The 24319-nt window shown below is 35.0% G+C and overlaps 1 protein-coding gene across 1 annotated transcript in view; it reads right to left on the bottom strand.

Annotated features, from left to right (window-relative positions):
- CRPPA (CDP-L-ribitol pyrophosphorylase A) overlaps positions 1 to 24319 on the bottom strand; it is a 55996-nt gene that overhangs the window by 6477 nt on the left and 25200 nt on the right. Inside the window, exons 4-9 of the mRNA XM_039332829.1 lie at positions 18572 to 18676; positions 16006 to 16051; positions 8733 to 8830; positions 5643 to 5732; positions 2227 to 2319; positions 1617 to 1739 (exon numbers count right to left, since the gene is read on the bottom strand). Of these exons, the coding sequence (XP_039188763.1) occupies positions 1617 to 1739; positions 2227 to 2319; positions 5643 to 5732; positions 8733 to 8830; positions 16006 to 16051; positions 18572 to 18676 (555 nt within the window). The remainder of the gene's footprint in view (positions 1 to 1616; positions 1740 to 2226; positions 2320 to 5642; positions 5733 to 8732; positions 8831 to 16005; positions 16052 to 18571; positions 18677 to 24319) is intronic.

Below are 24319 nucleotides of genomic sequence, written 5' to 3'. Positions count from 1 at the left end.
CAATTCACTGTCATCTGAATTACTGACTTACTTGCTCACAATTATATTGTATCAAAGATAGCTATGAAGTAATATTATGCATTTTATATAATTCAATGCAGATAAACCATTTTCGAATTAAGTTAAATCAAAGTAGTTGCAGTAAGGTAATACTTTATTTCTCAATAACTAGAAATCACAGCCAGATGTATAAACTATATAGGTTTATTTTTCAAAAGATTGATATAATATATAGCCCCTAATATACCATACCATATATATATCCCCTAATATACCATACCAATCACATTTATTCTACATGCACACTATACTTATAAAAACTTGGTTAACGTAAGCATTCTTGTTTTGAATGATTCCAAGCTGTTTTATGCTTAGAGTAATCCTCTTTCTAATCACAATATGGGTTGTTAAGATTGTATATCAGAGGTTTGGTTATGAGATAGTATCAGATTGCATTTTTTATTATAAAAACTATACAAAATAAAACATTTCTTAACACCCTCAACATTGTTGGATCTTGATTTTCTTATTTAACTTATTAAACTTATATACAGTGTTCTACCATATCTACTATTATTCTATATTATCCATGACTTCTTTTTTGTATCCATATACATGTATCTGAAGTTTGGAAGTCCTTTTGTACAAATCTATACTCTATAGAAATAATTGTCTATGTTTCCACATATTATAGCTTTTTTTTCTCCTGTGTTACATTTAGCTTTTACTCTGTCTTTAATGTCTTAATTGATACCCTGCTCCCTAGCCCACATTGTCCAAAGGTTATTTCTGTATCCAGACTGTATTATGAATTGAAGTTATTCACTTTTTGCTAAAGGTCACTTCTCAAGTAAGATAGGCTCCTGGGATCTTCTGTGGGTACGTGTGGGCCTCTCCTGAGGGAACCTTAGTACCTCTGGGCTCTTACAAGTTGCTAGCCTTCTAACTCTTCTGCTACATTTCCTGCCATTGATGTCCTACTGTTTCACTGAAAATATTGTGGTGGCTAATATGACTGCTACTAAAGCCAAGCTTCCTGGTCACCTGAGACTTCTCCTACCAGGCTTTCCAAGGTCTCTACTTGCTAAATTTTTTCACCATCACATTTTTATGTCCTGCTTCTTCTAGTTCTCCATTGCCTGTTCTATGAATTCTCTCCTATAATATCTCTAGGATTTCAGCATTTTCTTCTTCTTTTTATTTCTATGAATGGCTACTTGCATCCTCAATCACAGATAGAAAATCTTAAGATCCAAGCTGGTAGGAAGCATAGATGAAGTTATTATGCACACATTCCCACAAGTGCTAGGGCACTTGGTTTCCCAACTCTCCCACTACCTAGCATCATAGCTCTTCTCTGTCAGCTTGCTTGCCAGGAACTTCAACCTGCACTTCCAAGACTGCATTCACATGATGCCCATTTAATGACCCATATGGTCTTGGGTTTATGATGTAACCACTGCCAGGATTGCTGTTGCTAAAAGATGTGATCATATGACATCTTGTTTTACAATCCCATTGCTTAACATTAGAAATTCCAGTCCCATTGCTGTCATAACCCGAAGACCAAAAAAAAAAAAAAAAAAAAATCATTATCCACTCATTATTGCACATACCTTTTTATACTGTATAAAGAGACCATAAAGTAAGATATTTTTCTTTTTCACTTCCTTTGCAAGTATAGTTAAGCTTTCAATTCCAGTATTAAAAGATGTATTTTCTAAAGTGCCCATGTTTACCTGCAAAGGAAGAGCACATATAAATTACTGATTATAAGGAATGTTCATATTTTCTATAGATACAAAGAGGAAAAATAATTGATTTCTATTTAACAGTTGACCAAATATTTTTCCCCTGAAATCTTATGTATATTTTGCTTGCAGTTGCTAACCAGGGAATAAATGCAACAGTTTAATCTATTTCTAAACAAACATGCATAACTGAATCCCATATCTTATAAGTTCTTTAATATTTTGTCTGTCTGCATTTTAAACCATTGCTATTTTATGGAATAAGAAATCAAATAAAATACCCAACAAAATGAAAAACTCTCTTCTAGAAGAGCAATAAATTAAGAAACTAAGTAACTTGTTGAATTTGTTTGGCTTCCTTTTTACAATACCTCTTACTTGTTACCAAAGTCACAACAATGCTGAAAAAATAAAGCAATAGTATAGCACTGAATAGATCAAATATTTTATAAGCTGAAGAAACATCTTAACCTACCAAAATGAGAACTACAGGGTACAAAACCAAAGCACACGTGTTTTCAATTTTGTCTACCAGCAGTGAGATTTCCTCCAAGCCATGCTGTTTATTCTAAAGAAAAAGGAAATAAGATTTATTTTGGAAACCTGTGATATATGGTGTTCCTTTTCTTTTAGAAATATGGGAATTTGCCATATGCTGAATCAGATAATGTATTTACAGTAAGTTTAATATTACCTACACTGAATTTAAAGTGTGAACTTTACTATTAGGATTTAATTTTTTCTTTTTCCAAGCAACTTTGGTACTCTTTTTTAGCCCTCTATGTTCTAATTAAATTATGTATCAGTAACTATATTATAAATTATTGTCCTGTTATAAATTATTATGCATTTATTTTCCCATTCTCTATGCCATTCAGAGCCATAGAATCAGAACAGCTGGAAATAAACATAAAATGCAATTATCTTCTTAAGGTAATTTATATAGTCAAAAAATAAAAGATTTATATTAGAATTATGGGCCTCTATGAGATGTCTTCAGCATCATTAATACACCACATACACAGGCTATAAAAGCCTTTTTGTGAGCAAGTTGTTCAGAAAGTTATCTTAAAAGCTTCAAATAATTTGGATCATAATAAACTTGCCTAGGTAAGCCAAGTGCAAACTTATGTAAAAAACAAAAACCTAATGTTGCTAACAAATCTGATGTCTTCCCATATGTGACAAATTACTTACATCCTCTGAATCTGAAAGCACATATTTTGAAAACTTTATATCTAGTTGCTATTGTGTGCAAAACATTATGAAATCAAAATACATTTTTCCAGTGCACAATGACTGTTGCTAGTACAAAACAGATTTTCCAATCGCTTTAAAAGTGTTTCAAACTCATAATAGCCTTGTTTCAAGTTTAAAACAATTTCAGCTCAAAATATTTTCAGAATAATCAACATAGCTGATTTTACTCTAAAATGCATCACATCAAATTTAAGTTATTTTTCACCTATCTATGAATGTGACAATTTGGTGAACATATAGTATACATTTAGAAGAAACATTTAACCTTTGTAACCTTTATTGACATTTTTTACTGTGAGCACAATGGCACACTTTAAAAATGAAATTTAGTTGCTTGCTCTCAAAGTGTACACACATGTAAACATACTACACACAGCATATGTATATAGGTCTTTGGTTATTCGGGTTTTCTCCCGCGTAAAATTGGAAGTGTCTTGGCGACGTTTCGACGAAGTCTCATTCGTCATCTTCAGGCTGGTGCTTTCAGCTTTGTGCTCCTAGAAGCAATGTGTGGTTGTAGCTGTTTCTTCCTTTTAATTGCCAGTGGGAATATGAACTGATTGGGCGGGAGCTTGGCTGTGTTCTGATTGGGTGGAAATCTGACCAACCACTGCCTATCCAACACATACTTCATCTATAACGGACAAAAATACAAACAAATAGAAGGAGCACCCATGGGATGACCCCTCTTATCTATCATTGCAAACCTCTACATGGAACACTTTGAAACCCAAGTTCTAGAAAAATCTGATCACAAACCCAAATTCTGCCTCAGATACGTAGACAACACCTTCAATATCCGGCCACATGGGAAAGAAAAACTGGACAACTTCCTCACACACCTCAACAGCCTACACCCCAAAATACAGTTCACCATGGAAACAGAAGCTAATAACCAACTTCCTTTCCTGGATGTCTTAGTTTACAAGAAATCCAATGGCTCCCTAGGACACACCATCTACCAGAAGAAAACACACACAAACCGCTATCTGCACACTCTCTCACACCACCACCCAGCACAGATCAGCTCCGTAGCAATACACTCATCTCCAGAACAAAACGCTTAGCTGATGAACAACACCTAAAAACCGAACTACACATTCTCACTAATGTACTAACATCCAATGGATTCCAAAGAAATAAGATTATAAACCTAATCCAAAAAGAAACCCCCACTAAAATCCAAGACAGAGAACAAGAAAACGGCAAAGCCCTCCTCCCATACATAAAAGGCACCACAGACAACATCCTCCATAAATACATTAAGACAGAATTCTGCACAAACAGAAAAATATCCACCATCCTAAGAAACCCCAAAGACAAAATTGAATTAGAAAATCAAGGAGTATATGAAATCCCATGCACTGCTTGTCCCACCATATACATTGGACAAACCAACAGAAGAATAAGTGCACGCATTGAAGAACATAAGAACTCAGTCAAAAAAGAGGAACCAACCTCTTCCCTGGTCCAACACCTTAAAGGCACAGGACATCAAATTGACTTTAAAAAGACCAGAACTATCGCCAAAACTGAACACTTTAATAGCAGAATAATTAGAGAAGCTATTGAGATAGAAAAACACCCACACAGCATGAATAAACGAGATGATATCTCCTGCCTACCAGCCATTTGGAAACCCACCCTTATTGACAAACGAGTCCCTAACACAAAGAATGACACCAGACCCACACTCACAAAAACCATACAGGATGTCACCACCACACATCCACGCAAAAAGCAAACCCAAACCCACACCAATGATGAGGCACGACCACAAACCAGAAACCGGACTACAGCTGCATCATTAGCCACTTTAAACCCCTCCAATCCATACAGGAAGCAAACTGACACCCACCATGAAGTTGAGGCACGACCACGAACGCGAAGCCAAACAATAGTAATGCAACTCAATATCTCAAATACCCCTGCAACTCAGACTAACCCATCCAATCAGAGCACAGCCAACCCCCCATCCAATCAGAGCACAGCCAAGCCCCTAACCAATCAGAACATACCTCCACCCAATCAGAACACAGCCAAGCTCCCACCCAATCAGTTCATACTCCCACTGGCAGTTAAAAGGAAGAAACAGCTACAACCACACATTGCTTCTAGTAGCACGAAGCTGAAAGCACCAGCCTGAAGATGACGAATGAGATTTTGTCGAAACGTCGCCAAGACACTTCCAATTTTACACGGGAGAAAACCTGAATAACCAAAGACCTACATACAAACACCCGCGAAAACCTCAGAAAACAAATAGCATATGTATACAATATACAATATATGCCCTTACATATAAGTAACATATAACTATTAATCACTGTCCATCTTGAATACATAACGGAAGGAGAAAGCTTTGGAGTTCACAAGGTTTATACTGTATGGAACGAAACTGTGGCTGAATCTGGATGTTATGCTTCGGATACCACGGAGCGTCTCCCAGAAGGTAACAAGGAAAACAGGTCGTGAAGAGGATGTGTAGTGTCCCAAACAATCTTACGGACTCTGCTCAAGCAATGCTTATGTGCTATTTAAGTAATACTATATGGTTAAAATACTGTTTTTAAAATTACATAAATTGTCTCCTTCCCCCATAAACTTTTATTTACTTTCTGTAATACTTACATTTATATAAATAAAGTTGTAGCACTGTCTTAACAAAATATTTTGTAAGTTATCATTTTTATGAAGGGTGATTGCTTCATTTTGAACATGCTGAAAAGAGAAATAGAGATTATTTAATAAATTGATTACCAGAATTGTTAGTAATGAATTGCTAAAACTGCATGTCTCAAATGACATACCAATTGTTTACTGAAGAATCCAGAATATTATTTGCATGATTTATAAGTAATAATTAATACTTGATTATTCACAAGGAGAAAGAAAAATAAAGTATCACCCTGCAGAAGAGAAAAAGCATTTTGCAGACTGCAACATTTATTTCTTTATTAAATAAATATAAATAACCACCCAAAAGGAACATCTACCTCAGTAAGAAATATTTCAAAAAACTTGTGATATTTTAACTATGATAAAACCTAATACTATAGAAGAGGTGATATATTAAACATCTTTTTATTGAAAAGTTTTATACAAGTTTTTAACAATATCCCCCCCTAAAATAATCCCTTCCCTCCCTCCCCCCCTCACTTTCCAGAGCTGGTTACAGGGTTACAAATAAACAAACAAATTCTAAATAAACTTATCCAACTATACAAATAACAAAATCACTAATGTACTTTAACTCGAATACAAAACAAATTTAAGCAAATAAAATATATAAAAAAAGAAAAAAATAACAATATAAGCAATTCCAAATTAAAAAACTAAAAATTATTCATAATCTAAATAATACTTTTTAATCCCATATCAACTCTATTTACTCTACATGTAATTTATCCATCATCTCCACGTTGAGGTGTATATTTCTTTTAAACAACCATTAATCCATAACACAAAATTTTTAACACAAAATTTTCCTTCCAATATAACCCAACCAACAAACTTACACTCGATAAACTTGGCTATTTGCTTTTTTCCCCACCCCTAAGTAAATCTATTAATACCCTCCTGCTTAAAAAGTTTCAACAAACCATTCATCTTAATCACTAAAATTCTCACCAACAGAGATCATTAGAATTTTTTACACATTTACCCATAATATCTCATAATTATTTTTATACACTTTAAATTAAAAAATTTATAATATATATACTCCCAAATATTTAAACTTTTCCACTAAATCGTCACCTTCTATTATTCTTTTTCTTTACATCTACATACTACACAAATCATTCACTATTCCTTTAAAACATACTATTTATTGTTCTTTTTCTTCACTTCTACATATTACACAAATCATTCAGTATTCCTTTAAAACATCTTCTATCTCAAAATACTACTACAAAAGTTCATCATTTCCTTTTCTTTATTCCAACATCTGCCTTCTGCTGTTCTTTTATTTTACGTCTATAGGCTACACGAGTCATTCTCGGTTTCTTTAAAAAAATCTTCTGTCACAAGAGACTGCTGCAGAGGTTCAGCCTGTATGTCTCCTACATCCAATAATATAGCACCTTCAACTGGCTGCCCTTCCGACTTTTCTTCTGGAATCTCAGGTCGCAAAGATGATGAAGAGCCCGCCTCCAAAACAGAAGTGTAAAAATCTTTCGCCTTTGAAATTGTGTTAAGTTTATGATATATCCCCGCATAATTCACCACTATTCCAGCCGGTATCTCCCATCTGAACCGGACCTGTCATTTTTTGAGCTCATCAGTCAAAAAAGCAAAATCCTTTCTTTTTCTAAGAATTTTTGAAGGTATTTCTTTTAAAATTATAACATCTTGAGTTACAATTTGAAATCTCTGCTTATAAAAAGCCTGTAAAATTTCATTACGAAGTGATCTTTTAGAAAAATAAATAACCACGTCTCGTGGCAAATTCCTCTGCCTCGCAACCCTTGAATTAACCCTAAAAACTTTTTCCGTCTCTCTCAGTATTTCTTCAGGCTCAGCCCCCAAAATGAAAGCTATATATTTTACCACCACTTGTTTCAAATCCTCTTGCGTGTTTTCCTTCATTCCCCTTATTCTTAAAGCAAATTCCATGTCTCTATATTGTAACATTGTAAGTTCATCCAGTATTATTTCCGCCTTATTTTCTATTTTATCAATTCGATCTTCCAGTTTTTCAAAATTTTCCACAACATCATCAATACAATCATCCAGTCGATCTATATGACCAACAAACTTTTGAAACGCAGACGTGATATCCTCTCTCAGTTCCCTAATTTTATTTTTAAGAAATTCCTCCATCTCTTTTTTAATCTGTCTTGCCTTATTTCCCAAGGCCTCCTATAAATCTTTAAGTATAGATGCTGGTAACGATGGAGAAGGTGGTGGTAACTTAAACTTAGCTTGCTGAGCTGTCTGCATTACTGGGAAGACCGAGGCTTTAAAAACAACAGAAGCTCTGAGACGCTTTGAAGCCATTTTATTTTTAAGACCACATGTTAAAAAGTCTGCTAAAATCTTATAAAATCAACAAATACCAAAAAAGGGGGAGGAAAAAAGACAAAAGCCCCCTTAAAAGAAAAAAGAAGATTCTTGCATTTTATATAAATACAAAATTTGTTACATTGTTTCAAATAGAAGTTCCGGTCCTTTCACTCAAAGAATCAACATCTCAGCGCCATTTTTCACCACTCTTTAATTGAAAAAAAAAAAGGAAAAAATAAATTCTTTTCCAGAGTTAAAGTCTCAAAATAATCACCATTTTAATCTCACCTGGTCAGCTCTGTCTGCTTTAAATTTTACTCACAAATTCATTTTAAGCGCAGATGTGGAAGCAGCGTCTAAAAATCAGGGCAAAGGCATCCTGGAATGTGGAGGACACCTCAGAGTCCGTGGGAGCTCTCACCCTCCGACCACCAAAAAAAAAAAAAAGCTTTGGGGTCTCGGGGAGCTCTACCACTATCTGAGGAAAGCTTACCTCCTCCCCTTTGCCCGGGGAGAGAGGTTCCAAGCCGCGAGACAATTGTTTCTCGCTGTCTCAACTGGCTTTGACACCTCCCAGGATGGATGGCTGAAAAAAGCCGCCATCGGCGCAGCTGTCGCCACCAGATGTCGATATATTAAACATCTTGAACACAAAGAGTTATTGATCAACAACAGCTTTTATATATTGTCTTTACATGTTCTGAGAATACTTACTTTTACATGATTCTTCATTTTTTCATTAAGGAGAAATCCCACTTGCACAGCATCTTCCTTTATGTCAGTAATAATGCAAACTTCCTGTGATATAGTATCTGGAAAAGACAATTTAAAAAAAAGAACAAGAAGGGGGGAGAATTATTTTCTTCACTATTACCTCATTTCCAGGATCTTTTGTCTCCCTATATAAAATCACTGTGTATTTAGAAAACAGAAAGTTGTTGATGACAACTATTAATATTAATGACATTTCTAAGCTTTAGAACTTGGCTAACCTTCTGAAATTTTATATGGGGAATATATTATGGATTGTTCATGATAAATTGTACAAAATAGTTTCAGGAGTCAAAATGATATCTGTTCTGGGCATAACTATCTTGTCTTTCATTCATAAAATTGGTTGCTATTCCTGGATATTCATAAGACAGCTCTGTATTTCACTAAGTTCAATTGGTTATTGACTTCCATATTAAAAGATATTCTATAGGCTATTTTGTAGTGGACTTTTTTTTAAAAAAACTGTTCTTTATATAATAAGGTATAAATTAGATAAAAGGGTACAATAAAGGTATAAATTAGATAAAAGGGTACAATAAAGTTGTTGGGTTTTTCTGTTGTGTGCTTACAGCTGTAGATAAAAACAAAAGAGATTCAGATGTTTATTCAACACTTCTTTTGCAATAGCTAAATTAAGAATATTATACTTATTCAACCATTCAACTACAATTTGTTTTTAAGTTTCTGTACACAAAAATTCCACTAGCTGCCCTATGACTCTTCTGAATTAAACTATGTGTGAAGAATGTTGTTGTTAATTGCGAAGTCGTGTCCGACCCATCACGACCCTATGGACAACGTTCCTCCAGGTCTTCCTGTCCTCTACCATCTTCTGGAGTCCATTTAAGTTCTCAACTACTGCTTCAGTGACTCCATCCAGCCATCTCATTCTCTGTCGTCCCGTTCTTCTATTGCCCTCAATCTTTCCGAGCATTAGGCCCTTTTCCAGTGAGTCCTTCCTTCTCATTAGGTGGCCAAAGTATTTGAGTTTCAACTTCAGGATCTGGCCTTCTAAAGAGCAGTCAGGGTTGATCTCTTCTAGGACTGACCGGTTTGAACGCCTTGCAGTCCAAGGGACTCGCAGGAGTCTTCTCCAGCACCATAGTTCAAAGGCCTCAATTCTTTGGCGCTCAGCCTTTCTTATGGTCCAACTTTCACAGCCATACATTGCAACTGGGAAAACCATGGCCTGGACTATACGCACTTTTGTTGGCAGGGTGATGTCTCTGCTTTTTAGTATGCTGTCTAGATTTGCCATAGCTTTCCTCCCCAGGAGCAAGCGTCTTTTAATTTCTTGGCTGCAGTCCCCATCTGAGGTGATCTTGGAGCCCAGAAAAATAAAATCTGTCACTACCTCCATTTCTTCCCCATCTATTTGCCAGGAATTGAGAGGGCCGGATGCCATGATTTTGGTTTTCTTAATGTTGAATTTCAAGCCTAACTTTTGCACTCTCCTTCTTCACCCGCATCAAGAGGCTCTTTAGTTCCTCTTCACTTTCTGCCCTTAGAGTGGTATAATTCCAACGTTTGATTCATCTAGCCCTGCCTTTCTCATGATGTGCTCTGCATATAAGTTAAATAGGCAGGGCGACAGTATACAGCCTTGCCGGACTCCTTTTCCAATTTTGAACCAATCAGTGGTTCCGTGTTCGGTTCTCACTGTTGCTTCTTGACCCACATATAGGTTTCTCAAGAGACAAATGAGATGGTCTGGTACTCCCATCTCTTTAAGAACTTGCCACAATTTGTTGTGATCCACACAATCAAAGGCTTTTGCATAGTCAATGAAGCAGAAGTAGATGTTTTTCTGGAACTCCCTAGCTTTCTCCATGATCCAGCGTATGTTGGCAATTTGATCTCTAGTTCCTCTGCCTCTTCGAAATCCTGCCTGTACTTCTGGTAGTTCTCGATCCACATACTGCTGGAGTCTAGCTTGTAGGATTTTAAGCATAACTTTACTAGCATGTGAAATGAGTGCAATGGTGCGATAGTTTGAACATTCTTTGGCATTGCCTTTCTTTGGAATTGGAATGTAAACTGACCTTTTCCAATCCTGTGGCCACTGTTGAGTTTTCCAAATTTGCTGGCAAATTGAGTGTAGCACTTTTACTGCATCGTCTTTTAAGATTTTGAATAGCTCAGCTGGAATACTGTCACCTCCACTAGCTTTGTTGTTGCTCAGATTTTCTAAGGCCCATTTCACTTCACATTCTAGGATATCTGGTTCGAGGTCAGTGACCATCTCATTGTGGTTATCTGGGATGTTAAGCTCATTCTTGTATAGTTCTTCTGTGTAGTTTTGCCATCTCTTCTTAATCTCTTCTGCCTCTGTTAGGTCTCTGCCATTTTGGTCCTTTATCATGCCCATCTTTGCATGAAACGTTCCCTTCATATCTCCAATTTTCTTGAAGAGATCTCTGGTCCTCCCTATTCTGTTGTTTTCTTCTATTTCTTTGCACTGTTCATTTAAGAAGGCATTCTTATCTCTTCTAGCTACTCTCTGGAATTCTGCATTCAATTGGGTGTATCTTTCTCTTTCTCCTTTGCCTTTCGCTTCCCTTCTTTCCTCAGCTATTTGCAAAGCTTCCTCAGACAGCCATTTTGCTTTCTTGCATTTCTTTTTCTTTGGGATGGTTTTAGTTGCTACCTCTTGTACAATGTTGCGAACTTCCATCCATAGTTCTTCAGGCACTCTGTCTATCAGATCTAATTCTTTAAATCTATTTGTCACCTCTACTGTATATTCATCAGGAATATGATTTAGTTCATACCTGAGTGGCCTAGTGCTTTTCCCTACTTTTTTCAATTTAAGCCTAAATTTTGCAACGAGAAGCTCATGATCTGAGCCACAGTCAGCTCCTGGTCTTGTTTTTACTGACTGTATACAGCTTCTCCATCTTTGGCTGCAGAGCACATAGTCAATCTGATGTTGTATGTCCATGCCGTCTCTTGGGTTGTTGGAAAAGAGTGTTTGTTATGACCATCGTATTCTCTTGACAAAATTCTATTAGCCTGTGCCCTGCTTCATTTTGTATTCCAAGGCCAAACTTGCCTGTTATTCCGGTTATCTTTTGGCTTCCTACCTTAGCATTCCAATCCCCCATGATGATAAGGACATCATTTTTGGTGTTAATTCTATAAGGTGCTGTAGGGCTTCATAGAACCGGTCAATTTCATCCTCTTCAGCACCAGTGGTTGGGGCATAGATTTGGACTACTGTGATATTGAATGGTTTGCCTTGGATTCGAATTGAGATCATTCTGTCATTTTGGGGATTGTATCCCAGTATTGCTTTTCCTATTCTTTTATTGACTATGAAGGCTACTCCATTTCTTCTGAGGGATTCTTGCCCACAGTAGTATACCTGATGGTCATCTGAGTTAAATTCACCCATTCCTGTCCATTTTAGTTCGCTGATTCCTAAGATGTCGATGTTCATTCTTGTCATCTCTTTTTTGACTACGTCTAGCTTGCCTTGATTCATGGATCTTACATTCCAGGTTCCTATGGAGAAAAAATCTTTACAGCATCGGACTTTCCTTTCACCACCAGATATATCCACAGCTGAGCGTCCTTTCGGCTTTGGCCCAGTCGCTTCATTCTTTCTGGCGCTACTAGTACTAGCCCTCTGCTCTTCCCCAGTAGCATATTGGACACCTTCCGACCTGAGGGGCTCATCTTCCAGCGTCATATCTTTTTGCCTTTTAGTACTGTCCATGGGGTTTTCATGGCAAAGATACTGGAGTGGTTTGCCATTTCCTTCTCCAGTGGATCACATTTTGTCAGAACTCTCTGCTATAACCTGTCCATCTTGGGTGGCCCTGCACGGCATAGCTTATAGCTTCATTGAGTTACGCAAGCCCCTTCGCCACGACAAGGCAGTAATCCATAAAGCGGATGTGTGAAGAATAACTACTAATAAAAAGTCTTGCTATCTACCACCCAAGAGTTTTAGCATTAAAATAAATATGTGAATTTTCCTTTGATAGGTACTTTATTAATGAAGGTGCTATCTGCCCCTCTAGATAATGTTCTTCTGGATTTTTGAGTTAAAACACAGTAACTGGACTAGAGAGAAATAGAACAACTACAGATAACATTAATGTAAAGGAGCATTTTTATTTAATCATCATCATCATCAAAATGCTGACAAGGTGACAAGTCCAAGTAGGACATACAAAGTTATGTAGTACCTGCTGGCAATTCCCCTGTGAACATAATGACTTGGTGCTTGGTTTAAAAAAATGTAAGCTGAAACTGGAATTCAGGAGGTCATATCTCATAAGAATTTGATCAGAGTTCCAAAAATATTAATTCTTCATCTAATTTTAAATATATTTTAGGGACTATCTTAAAGGCAGACTAAAATCTTCAAGCTTACATGTTTCAACTAGAGGTTCAAAGATATAGTTACCCCGGGCAAGAAATCCTTAAAGAGATTCTTTCAGGATGTTTTTATGCTATCCAGGTTCTAACTGCTTTTATAAATGAGTCATCCTAACTGCAGAATGAGGTTTCCCTATTTTCAGACTAATAATATAAGAAGAAAAAGGAGAGACATGCGCCACATTGTCTGCACATCCAGCAAGTTGCTACCTGCTTTATTTCAAGTGCATTAAGACTTATTTTTATTAAATCAGTATTCTATTATTTTCCAATCTACATTTTAAAAGAAATAAAAAAACTAAAAAATGCATAATTATTATGGCTTTTTTGTGTGGAATCTTTGGTGTTCTCTGAACATGGTTGTTTGCTTGCAGATGTTTCATTACCCAACTACCCAAATCATTATACATAAAACTGTTTGTTTTTCTTACCTACATCAGTGTTCAGTTTAATAGAATGGAATGTATTCTTTATCAACAGTTATTCTGCCTACAGGGGAAAAAACTGAATTTTTCCTGAAGCATTTGAAACTTGTTAAATGTATTTGCATTGGTAGGATTTGTAATACAAAGTATCAAATAAGTTTCAAATAATTAAAAACAAGTGATATATTAATTTTGTTTAAATTATTTTAGGCCATGTTCCTCCAGTTGACTTGATCAATTAATTTAAAGATCAACAGGATAAATTATAAGCTATTATTTGAAACTCCTGTAAAAATATCTATGCAAGCGTTCTGTTTAGTATTTAGTTGTAATATTTATTTAACAAACATATATGGCCATCCATATATCAGTAGAAACTTTAGGCAACAACATAAAAAACACAAAAAAACCCATTTGAAATAAGCAAACAACCCCACACAGAAACTACCCCTCACTCACGTATGATATAATTTGCATCAATCCCTCACATCATGCCATTTATGGTGCATTTATAATTAAGACAAATGAATGATAAAGCAAATATCTACATGTAAATGGGGAAGCCAGATGTACCTAACAACGGTGTTATTAAAAATTGCAGTGATTTATTTAACAACTGTGGCAATAAAATGGGGCAAAACTCAACTGTATCACTTAGCTACAGATAATTTGGGCTTAATTATGGTCCCAAGTCAAAAACTATTTATTTGCAAATACACACAAATTAAATGGAAATATAAAAAACATAAATATATGATAATTGGTAGACCATTTCCCCAGAAATGTACATTGAGAGAAGAAAAAACATCATCATTGTTTTAGAATAGTTTATTTATATAAATTAAATTCAGGTTTTTAGTCTTGGCATTTTTGGCTGATGTAACAACTTGTAAGTCTGAGCTTGTACTATTAATCATGGGTGGGCACAACAAGTCTGCACAATAAATGCAATGTTGTTTTGTAAAGTAGTATGTTAATATATCTTGTTTACAAAATTTTTATTTTATTTCAAAGTTAAAATACAAAATAAAGAAAAGAGGAAGAAGAAAGAAGAAACAAATTAACACTGAATACTAATAAAAAGGGCAAAAAAATAACAAATGATGACATTATTTGTTAATAATGACTGACATTAAACATAAATGTCCACCCTGGTTGAATGCTGAGAAATATATCAAAAATATATGATGTATTGTCCTTCCCTTAACATACCAAGTCTACAAGTAATTATAAACTTCCCTATCTATATCTAGTAAAAATACTGTGTTAGATAAAACAATGTCCCTGATGTGAAAATCTATTTATCTATCAATCCAATCGACCCAGCATTTTTTCACGATATAAAGAAAGCAATCAACAGGAACCCCAAAAGCAAAAATAATTTTCAAAGACCTCTGTTAAATACAACATTATTATATTTAACATGCAGAAAATCCACAAATGGCTGCCAGTCTGTTACAAATTTATCTAATCCATTGTTTCTAATCAATATAGTTAATTTTGTCATCTCTGCCAGTTCAGTCAATTTTATTCATGTATCTGAATAAACACAAATACAATGTGGCTTAGGCTTAATGAACCAGATAATTTGCCAACAGAAGTTGTAAAGCAAATTATGTGATGATCACTGGGTTATTCTAATGTAGAAACAAGGAAGATATATGCCTTCAAATGCTGCTGAATCACTCAGCCCAGATATTGTAGCCAATGGTACTCTTATGGTTTATGCTAGGAGTTATAATTCAACAGTATTTGAAGGGTCAAGTTGCTTTGTTCTATTCAAATGAAAGATAACCATGTTGTATTTAATAAATACTCCTAAATGTACAGTAGCTTACTTTTATAAGAAATTGCAAAAAATAACTTTTATACCAATCTGCCTTTATCTTTCTCTGACTTGATCTTCTATTGAAATGGGGAAATACAGATAATAATAATACAGAAATAATAAAAAGAAAAATCTACAATGCTGTCTTTTCAAAAACTCAAAAGGGCACCAATGCATATGACAGCAATATATTTGCTATTTGGGATAAAAATAATTACAATAGCATTTCTGCTCTTCACAAAGGCAGTACATATACGTATACATATACATATTCATCATATCAGTTATCAGCTATTCACACTCACTGACCATTTCCCCCTAATATAACATATTAAGCAAAATTTACATTCTACAACAGCAACCCTCAATGATTAATATATTTTCAGACTTAACAAATATAATTATAGAAATTTTTTATTCTAATTACTGTTCTTTTTTATATACCGGAGCTTTTCCCATTATTTGTAAAGAAGTCTCAGGTAGAAGGAACTGCAAGGCAACCAAAACAATTGGAGACTGTGTCCACGGCCTAGAAAATAATATGTAAATTGCAGGAACAAGAAAAAACACATACCTTTGATTAAACAATCAGCTGCAAAAAGATCCCACTTGTAAGTTACCTAAAGGATAAATAAGATTTGATTTTCTAGAACAATCAATATATTAATCTATAACTGCAAACAGAACAGTGTCCAAAAGCAATTGTTTATATATAAGCACCTCCAAAAATTTCTAATTTGTTAATCTTATTTTTCTAAAAGATTTGAGATTTTGCAGCATTTAAAATCTACTGAGCATTAATTTTTGACACCTTGCAAAGAAGTATGTATTTCATTTAACAATGCTATTATAATTTACAATTAATAAAGTAGTCATAATTCATTCAGTAACAACTCTATATCTGAAAATTATAATATTAATGTCCATGATATCATCAAATAAAATAGCTTTATTACATTCTTTGATCAGGTTATGTAGTAAAAAAGGAGGGTAATTTAATAAAGCAATTCATTATTGTATTTATTGTAAAAACAATAAAGACAATAAAACAAGATATCTAATTATGCAACTGCATTACTTGATGAAAAGTATCTGGCACCTGATATATGACTTAACATCTCATAAAAAGTAACAAATTTAGCATTTATTAGTATGATTTCAAATTTAGAGAGATTATAACATGTCTTAGGACATTACAAAAAGGAGATCATAAAAGAGACATAATTAAAGGCAATAATAAAACAAAATGAAGAACATAATAAAACAAGTTAAAAAGGCAAGCTAAAATGTGGAAGGAATGCCCTAATCAGTGATGGCGAACCTTTTAGAGACTGAGTGCCCAAACTGCAATCCAAAACCCACTTATGCATCGTCGGGTGCCAGGTGGGTGTGGCTCATTGGCTGGGTGTGGCCCATTGGGTGGGCGTGGCTGCGGTGGTAACGGCAGATGGTGGGACTAAAAAGTTCAATCAATCAATTCCAACTTTGCAAGATCTTTTTTTTCCCATGAGAAGTTGAAATTGACTGACTGAACCTTTTTTTTTTTTTTTTTTTTGCACACGGCGGCGGAGGCCTAAAGCCAAAAGCTTTTATAAAATCCAGCTGAAGGCCTAGGACTGGGGAGACGGCACGCGTGCCCACAGAGAGGCCTCTGAGTGCCGCCTCTGGCACCCGTGCCATAGGTTCACCACCACTGCCCTATATAGATACGATGCCAATAAGATTTGGTTCTATCTGACAACAGCAGAGGCAGCCGGCCAATACTGTCAAATATGATTCTGAGTCCTCAGATTAGAATCCAGGAACAGACCTAGGTCTTAATACTTGACACATTAACTTCAAGCCTCAAAACTGCATTATAGGGTGAATTTTGGAGTAATGAACAAAATCCTAGGAAATTCAATTGAATTTATGAGATCTTAAGTTTATATATGAGCCAAGATGTATCCTTATAATCCAAGTTTAATCGTTTTTGGAATATAATTTGCCTATGCAATTTAGTTATTGCTTGTAGGTTCATTTGGGCAGCATAATTTGCCTATGCTGGTAATATCATCTATAAGTAGTTAGGTTTTCTAACTGTTCAACATTTTTTCTTCAATAGAGAGGCAAATAAAATAAATTCAATATAAATTTACAAAATAGGAAAATTAATATATGGTAATACTCTCCATGGACTGATGGTTTCAAAAGTTCATGTTAGTAATTCTTATAACATAATATTCAACTTAAATATCTTAACAAGAATGAAAAAATACACTTGCCATTCTTGCTTTTTCCTCCTGCCAGTCAGAATAGCTAAACCTGAGATGTGCAATGCATGATAAAGGGACAAGATCAGCGCTTGACTATATTCCTACTTTTGCCACCAAATGTTGATGCTGTTGCCAAGGCTACATATTTTGTTGGACTGTCCCAATCACCAGCAGAGAAAATAAGTCTGTAATTAACTTCCCTTATTCGCAGCTAGCAGTATTCAAGTAGTGAGACTAGACTACCCTCTTTTTCCAATGGAACTCCTAAAGACTACAGTTCATTTCCATTTTCTTCTCCCAATCATATATATAATTAGAAGAAACATGGAAGCTAACCTGGCAGACCACAAACTTGCATGTATGTGCAATTTATAATCCATGAAAGATCCTCTGGTAAATGTTATAGAAAATTACAATTTCTTGTAATGTGTAACTGTAATATAAGCTCCAATCTTGATATTGCATAATTAAGATATAAAGAAAACTTTTCTGCTACTACCCCCCAAAACAGGAGGAAAAAGATACAAACCCATCCATTATGTTTGTGTTATTCTCTTGCAGTGTGCAAGAGAATACCTGCTGTTTGATATTACCAGAATATTTTCTACTCTCCTCTATGCTTTCTCCTTCAAGATGTTTAAATGTTACTATTGATTTTACTATTGACCTTATTAACCATAACCACAAATATTATTTATTAAAGTATTTAGTAACAGAACCACAAGTATTATTAAACAATATAATTAATTTATTCAATTTAATTAGAAGACTAGATGTTTTATTATAGTTAGTACTGTTAACACCTAGTCATTAACATCCTGTAAAAAATTCCACATTATGAGAAAAGGTTTAACTATTAATAAGTAGCAATAGCAATGCTCTTACCTTCCATAGGTCAGGAGATCCTTCAATAAGCTTAGCATTTATTTTGCTATATTTTAGAGCTAGATGCAAACATTCTGTTCCATAATCCAGATCATAGTCACTACACTGTGGAAAACAAAAAGAACAAATTATAGAATGTTTTAAAAATAAAATATGGCATTTGATCAGCAGTGGATATACAGAATATCAACCAAATAGATTGTACTGCTGTTTGGTTAATCCTTTAGAAATGTTGCTACAATACAATACCTCACACAAACCTCTGGAAAAGAGGTAAACTCTGTAGTATTTCAAATATTTTTATATTCATACAGCATAATTATTGTTATATTGATAACAATTTTAATGCTGAGCTATCACTTTGGAATCCAATCTCTTTTTGCTTCACAATTATCACTGTGCTTCAGTTAGATATTTATTAATATAATGTATCCTCATAGCATCAGGATACAAATGCAACTTAATGACTGGCTTGGACTTTGAGGATCAAAATCTGAGTTGGCATGAGCTAAAAATCTTTTACTCCCACCTCTGAGGAGACCCAAACTCAATGCCTGCTTGAACTTTGGCAGCAAAAATCCAAAATCTTTCTCTTTGCCTCTTAGCCCTTTCCTTGGCCTGTTTCCCTGCCCTTTTATTGGCAAAGAACTGTCTGTCAAAAGGGAATTTCAGCTCTCTCTCTCTCTCTCTCTCTCTCTCTCTCTCTCTCTCTCTCTCTCTCTCTTTCTCTCTCTCTGTGTGTGTGTGTGTGTATGTGTGTGTGTGTGTGTAATGTCAAGGAATGAGATGACCTCCAGCCAGGCAACTCCTCTGCTTCCTCCACCTAGGAGATGATTAATGTTTGCAACCAGGAGCAAAGTGGTCACATGAATAACCACACAAGAGCAAGATTCCAGTTCCAATTGTGTAAATTGAGGATTTGCCTGTAGTCTCTGTTCATACTCAATATACTAGCAGTATCAAGATTGCAAATTGGCATTATGTTATACATAAATAAATCACAATACTAAGATAAAGAATTTAAGGCAAACCCCCAAAAAACTAGTAAAGTACCAAAATGTATGATAAGGATAAATATGCATCTAGATTATGGAATTTACTCAGAAGCAAATTAGAATCTCATATCTCTTATTAAGTTACAGCAAGTATTTATGTAATAGAAATCATGGAAAGAATCAAAGCAGGGTAATGCTGGAATCTGTGACTGTATCAAATAAAGATTTATGAAAGTATCAAAGGATCCTGCAGTAGGAAGAAGCAGATACTGGCATTTAGTCTTTTCACAGTGCAGTTTCTATTGCTTGATTGCTTTTATAGCAAAGAAAACATACTGTACTGTGTGTGTGTGTGTGTGTGTGTGTGTGTGTGTGTGTGTGTAGCAATACACATATACATGATCTAGTGCCCTAGTTATGAAAAATGCTATACTCTTCATTTTGCAGCTTGTAAATAATCAAATTAACATGTTAATTTAAAGCAATGAAGGAATTCAAATAGATCTGATTAAATAATCAGTAATCATTAACTGATATAACATTAAATGGTACTTCTCTCTCTCTCTTTTGCAATATTTGTATGCTGCCTGTATGACAACATTTAAAAATTATATAAACCTTAAAAGAATATTATAGACAAGTTATTTTAAAAGGCTCACAGATATTCTGCAGAAGCTAAAAAATTCTTGCAAGATGATAAGCAAGTTATAAAACTAAGATTATCCGTTAATGAAACGATGAATTTTTTCTTTCTCAGTATTTTGTAGCTTTTTAAAAATAGTCCAGACCATGCACTTATTATGCAACAGCAAATTTCATAACAAATCAGCATGCCAAAGAGATAACCAGTACAGAATTATCTAAAACATTCAGGTTCACTCAGACTACCAATTTCAGATTTAATGTTTTAACAAATATGACTGAAGTCATTAATCAAAACTGAACAAAACTTGTTTAAACTCTTCCTTCCCGGCAATACAGTGGGGAGTACAGAATGTGTGCTCAGATCTCTTGTTAATGTTCTTGTGGAATGTTAATATCAATAAAATTGCCATGAAGCAATAAAATTGAAAGGAGATGATTTTTTTTAATTATTTTTTTATTTGTAAAAGCCAAACTACTTGGGCTTTTTTATTCTTCTACTTCTATTTACAGACAAAGATTATGTTTAAGTCTAAAGCTCATTGAAATACAAAGAACATATAGTTAGAGAGGCAAACCTAGAATCATAAGGCCTTTGTCTCTTCTTTTTTAGTGATAATTATGTCTTTAGGAGCTGAGATAAGCAGAAAAAGGAATCCCTTTCATTTGTCTCTCTGCTTTTCTCTTTCTCATCTGTTTTACATTCAAGTGATACATCTTTTAATAAATTTAAAACTGTAATATCTCAGAAGCTGCTAGAGCAGTGGTGGCGAACCTATGACACGCGTGCCACAGGCGGCACTCATTCCTCTCTGTGGGCACGTGTGCCATCGCCCCAGCCCTGCCTCCCCCCATGGCCCCCTCCTCACCAGCAGCTCCCCTGGAGCAGCGCAGCCAAGGACATGGCAGCCGGGCAGCAGGGACAAGACTCCGCCCTTGCAGCCCATCATGCTCAGTTGATGCTGCGGGGTGTGGGCAGAGGGTGTGGCCACCATGGCGCTGCTGGGCTTCCTGGGTGATATCCGGCAGGCCGTGGAGGCGGTGAATGGCCCTGCAGGTGGGGATGTAGCAGGCAGGATGGGGGTGGAGCAGGGGTCAGGGCAGGTTTTGGGGCATTCGGTCTCTAAAAGGTTTGCCATCACTATGCTAGAGCATCTGAGCAACACAGGTAGTCCTCGACTTACAACAGTTCATTTAGTGAATATTCAAAGTTACAACAGCACTGAAAAAAGTGACTGATAACTTTTTTCACAAGGTCACATGATTAAAATTCAGATGTTTGGCAACTGGTTCATATTTATGACAGTTGCACTCCTTGCGTTCATGTGATCATCTTTTTCAATCTTCTGACAAGCAAAGTCAATGAGAAAATCAGATTCACTTAGCAACCATGTTGCTAATTTAATAATTGCAGTGATTCATTTAACAACTATGACAAGAAAGGCCAGAAAATGGAGAAAAAATCACTTAACAAATGTCTCACTTAGCAAAACATTTTGGGATCAATTGTGGTAGTAAGACAAGGACAACCTGTACTGCTTAATACATTCTTGTGTTACATATTTTCTCAAATGAAAATTGTACATGGGTTATACTCAACATGGAATCTTTAAAAATCTTTACAATAATCATTAGACTGATGATCCCTTGTTTACCATAAGCATGCCAATAAAATATCTTCTCCACTATTTTCAAATTAGTGTAATACCATAGGTCAATATCTCATGTGATTCAGAATCAAATAACTATTTTCCTATTTAAAAAAACAACCCTTGAAGCTTTCAGATACAGATCTGCTTAGTGTACCTAGACTACAAAACTTGCCAAGATTTCAAATGATAATGGTAATGATAATGATAGAGTTGGAAGGGACCTTGGAGGTTTTCTAGTCCAACCCCCTGCTCTGGCAGGAAACCCTATACCATTTCACATAAATGGCTATCCAGTCTCTTCTTAAAAACTTCCAGAGTTGGAGCATTCACAACTTCTGGAACCAAGTTGTTCCACTGATTAATTGTTCTAACTGTCAGGAAATTTCTCCTTAGTTCAAGATTGCTTTTCTCTTTGGTCAGTTTCCATCCGTTGCTTCTTGTCCTGCCTTCAGGTGCTTTGGAGAATAGCTTGACTTCCTCTTCTTTATGGCAACCCCTGAAATATTGGAACATTGCTATCCTTCACCTCTAGAGTAAGTTTGTTCTTCAAAAGGGGCCAAAGAGAAGAATACTCATAAAAATATTGTTCCAATAAATATATGTTAAAATAAAACCTGATGAAAATGAGATAGCTAATCTACCATCATCTTAACATAATCTCAGTTTCGCTGATATTCAAGTAAGTTTTAGTTTGTTATAAAAACTTTTTCATTAACTTTTGCATTTAATGTAGCTAATAGAAGGTAATTCTAGAAACTCCCTTAAAATATACAATTAACTCAATATAATGTTCATTTAAAAACAACACTTCACTTTTTGCAGATGCATGCATTAAATCAAAAACTTTCCATAACTGAAGCATTTGTAAAGGAATATGGATAAATCATAATTTATCCATGGTGTTTCAATTTAGTAGCTTACCTTGAAAGCTGTAAAATATGGTCTCTAGTACTAGACTTTATAAATTAAAAATTATAAGGAAGAGTCTCTATGAGGGATTCCCTTTTGCTCTTAATCTGTAAACATTATCTATCTTACTTTAAAATCAACTGGCAATGAGAAGCATTCCTGAAGGCATTCTTCTGTGTAATTCAATAAAGGTTTCCGCTACTCATCGTTCAATAAATAATTATTTTTTTAATTATTTCTACTAAGTTGCCCTGTACTTTAACTAGTTCTGATTGCAATTTTGTAATTATTTTTATCATGAAATTGATCATTTGTCTCAGGTCTTAATTATAGAGAAATAGCAATAATTATCTTCAACCCTTCCATGATTTTAAGATCTCTATGGATCCCAGATATGCCAATTATCAAACTTGTAAATTTAATATCAATTTGTGTAGAAATGGATTGGAATTTCATTAATAATTCAAAGTTTGAGATAGTGATAGATCTGGAAATAATATAGTTCTATTCAGTCCATTAGAGAAGGAGCTGTCATTCCTTCTTAATTTCTGTGGCATATCAAAACATTGTATAAGTTAATTCAGTTTTTTCTTCAGTTTTTGAAATTGAGCTCTGGACTTGAGGTGAGTGAGGAAGATCTACAGTATTTACTTTATGAGACATATTGTTAAAATAAGGTTATATTCACTAAGACAAATTTAAAAAGTTCAGGCATATTATGAGCAATTTACACCTATAGGTTTGTACAGGATAGAAAGGCTATCATGTATGCAATCATTAAAATCATGTTAGCAAAAACCAGGATTCCTGTGTCTCTCTCAACCAAAAGAGGATTGTGGGGCAGAAAAACAGGTCAGAAAGTGGATTGAAGGGAATCTTCCATGGGAAACAAGCAGAATTAATTGGAACTGCAAATTTGCCAATGTCATTTCTAGTTCCATCCCCACTGATTTCATTCATTCTCAATTGTATCATTGGAATGTAGGATAAGAGATAACATGACACTTCCTGAGAAAACCTTCATCCTCCAGCTAGTTACAGATGGATAATGAGATACAGTTGGTAATAGGTAGACATCCTTGGGAAATAATAGACTGCTATCATAGTAGAGAAACAAGGCTGTGAGGATCTATCAAGCATTAAACCACAAGCTAAATGCCTAGCCAAGAAAAACACTACAGAATAGTTTCAAGATGAGGAACGGCGAGCTAAGATGTCTTCTGATGAATGAAGACAGTAGACTGGAAGTAGACTGGTCCCACAGAATCTGTTTAGATAAAAAGGGTACAGGATATTGCCCACTTGTTGTCTAGATGACTGCTCTTTGAAAAGAGACTGCAGGACAGCATGTTTGAGTGATATTAATCATCACATTCTCAAACATGGCAGAGCCTTTTAAAGCCTACTGAGTTCACTAACTCACTTTCCAATCATTTTCAAAAAATATCTTAAAGATAATAGAGATCTTCCACAAGAATGAAATGTTACCTGGTGAGTTTAGCTTCATATTTGAATAAAAGAAAAATGATTTCCTTTATTACTTTTATAAA

This window comes from Crotalus tigris, unplaced genomic scaffold (assembly GCF_016545835.1).
Source record: "Crotalus tigris isolate CLP2741 ecotype Arizona unplaced genomic scaffold, ASM1654583v1 scf7180000017624.2573661763:2888555, whole genome shotgun sequence".
Taxonomy (NCBI): Eukaryota; Metazoa; Chordata; class Lepidosauria; order Squamata; family Viperidae; genus Crotalus; species Crotalus tigris.
The sequence above is the reverse complement of the archived record's forward strand: the minus strand, read 5'-3'. Positions and strand labels throughout refer to the sequence as shown.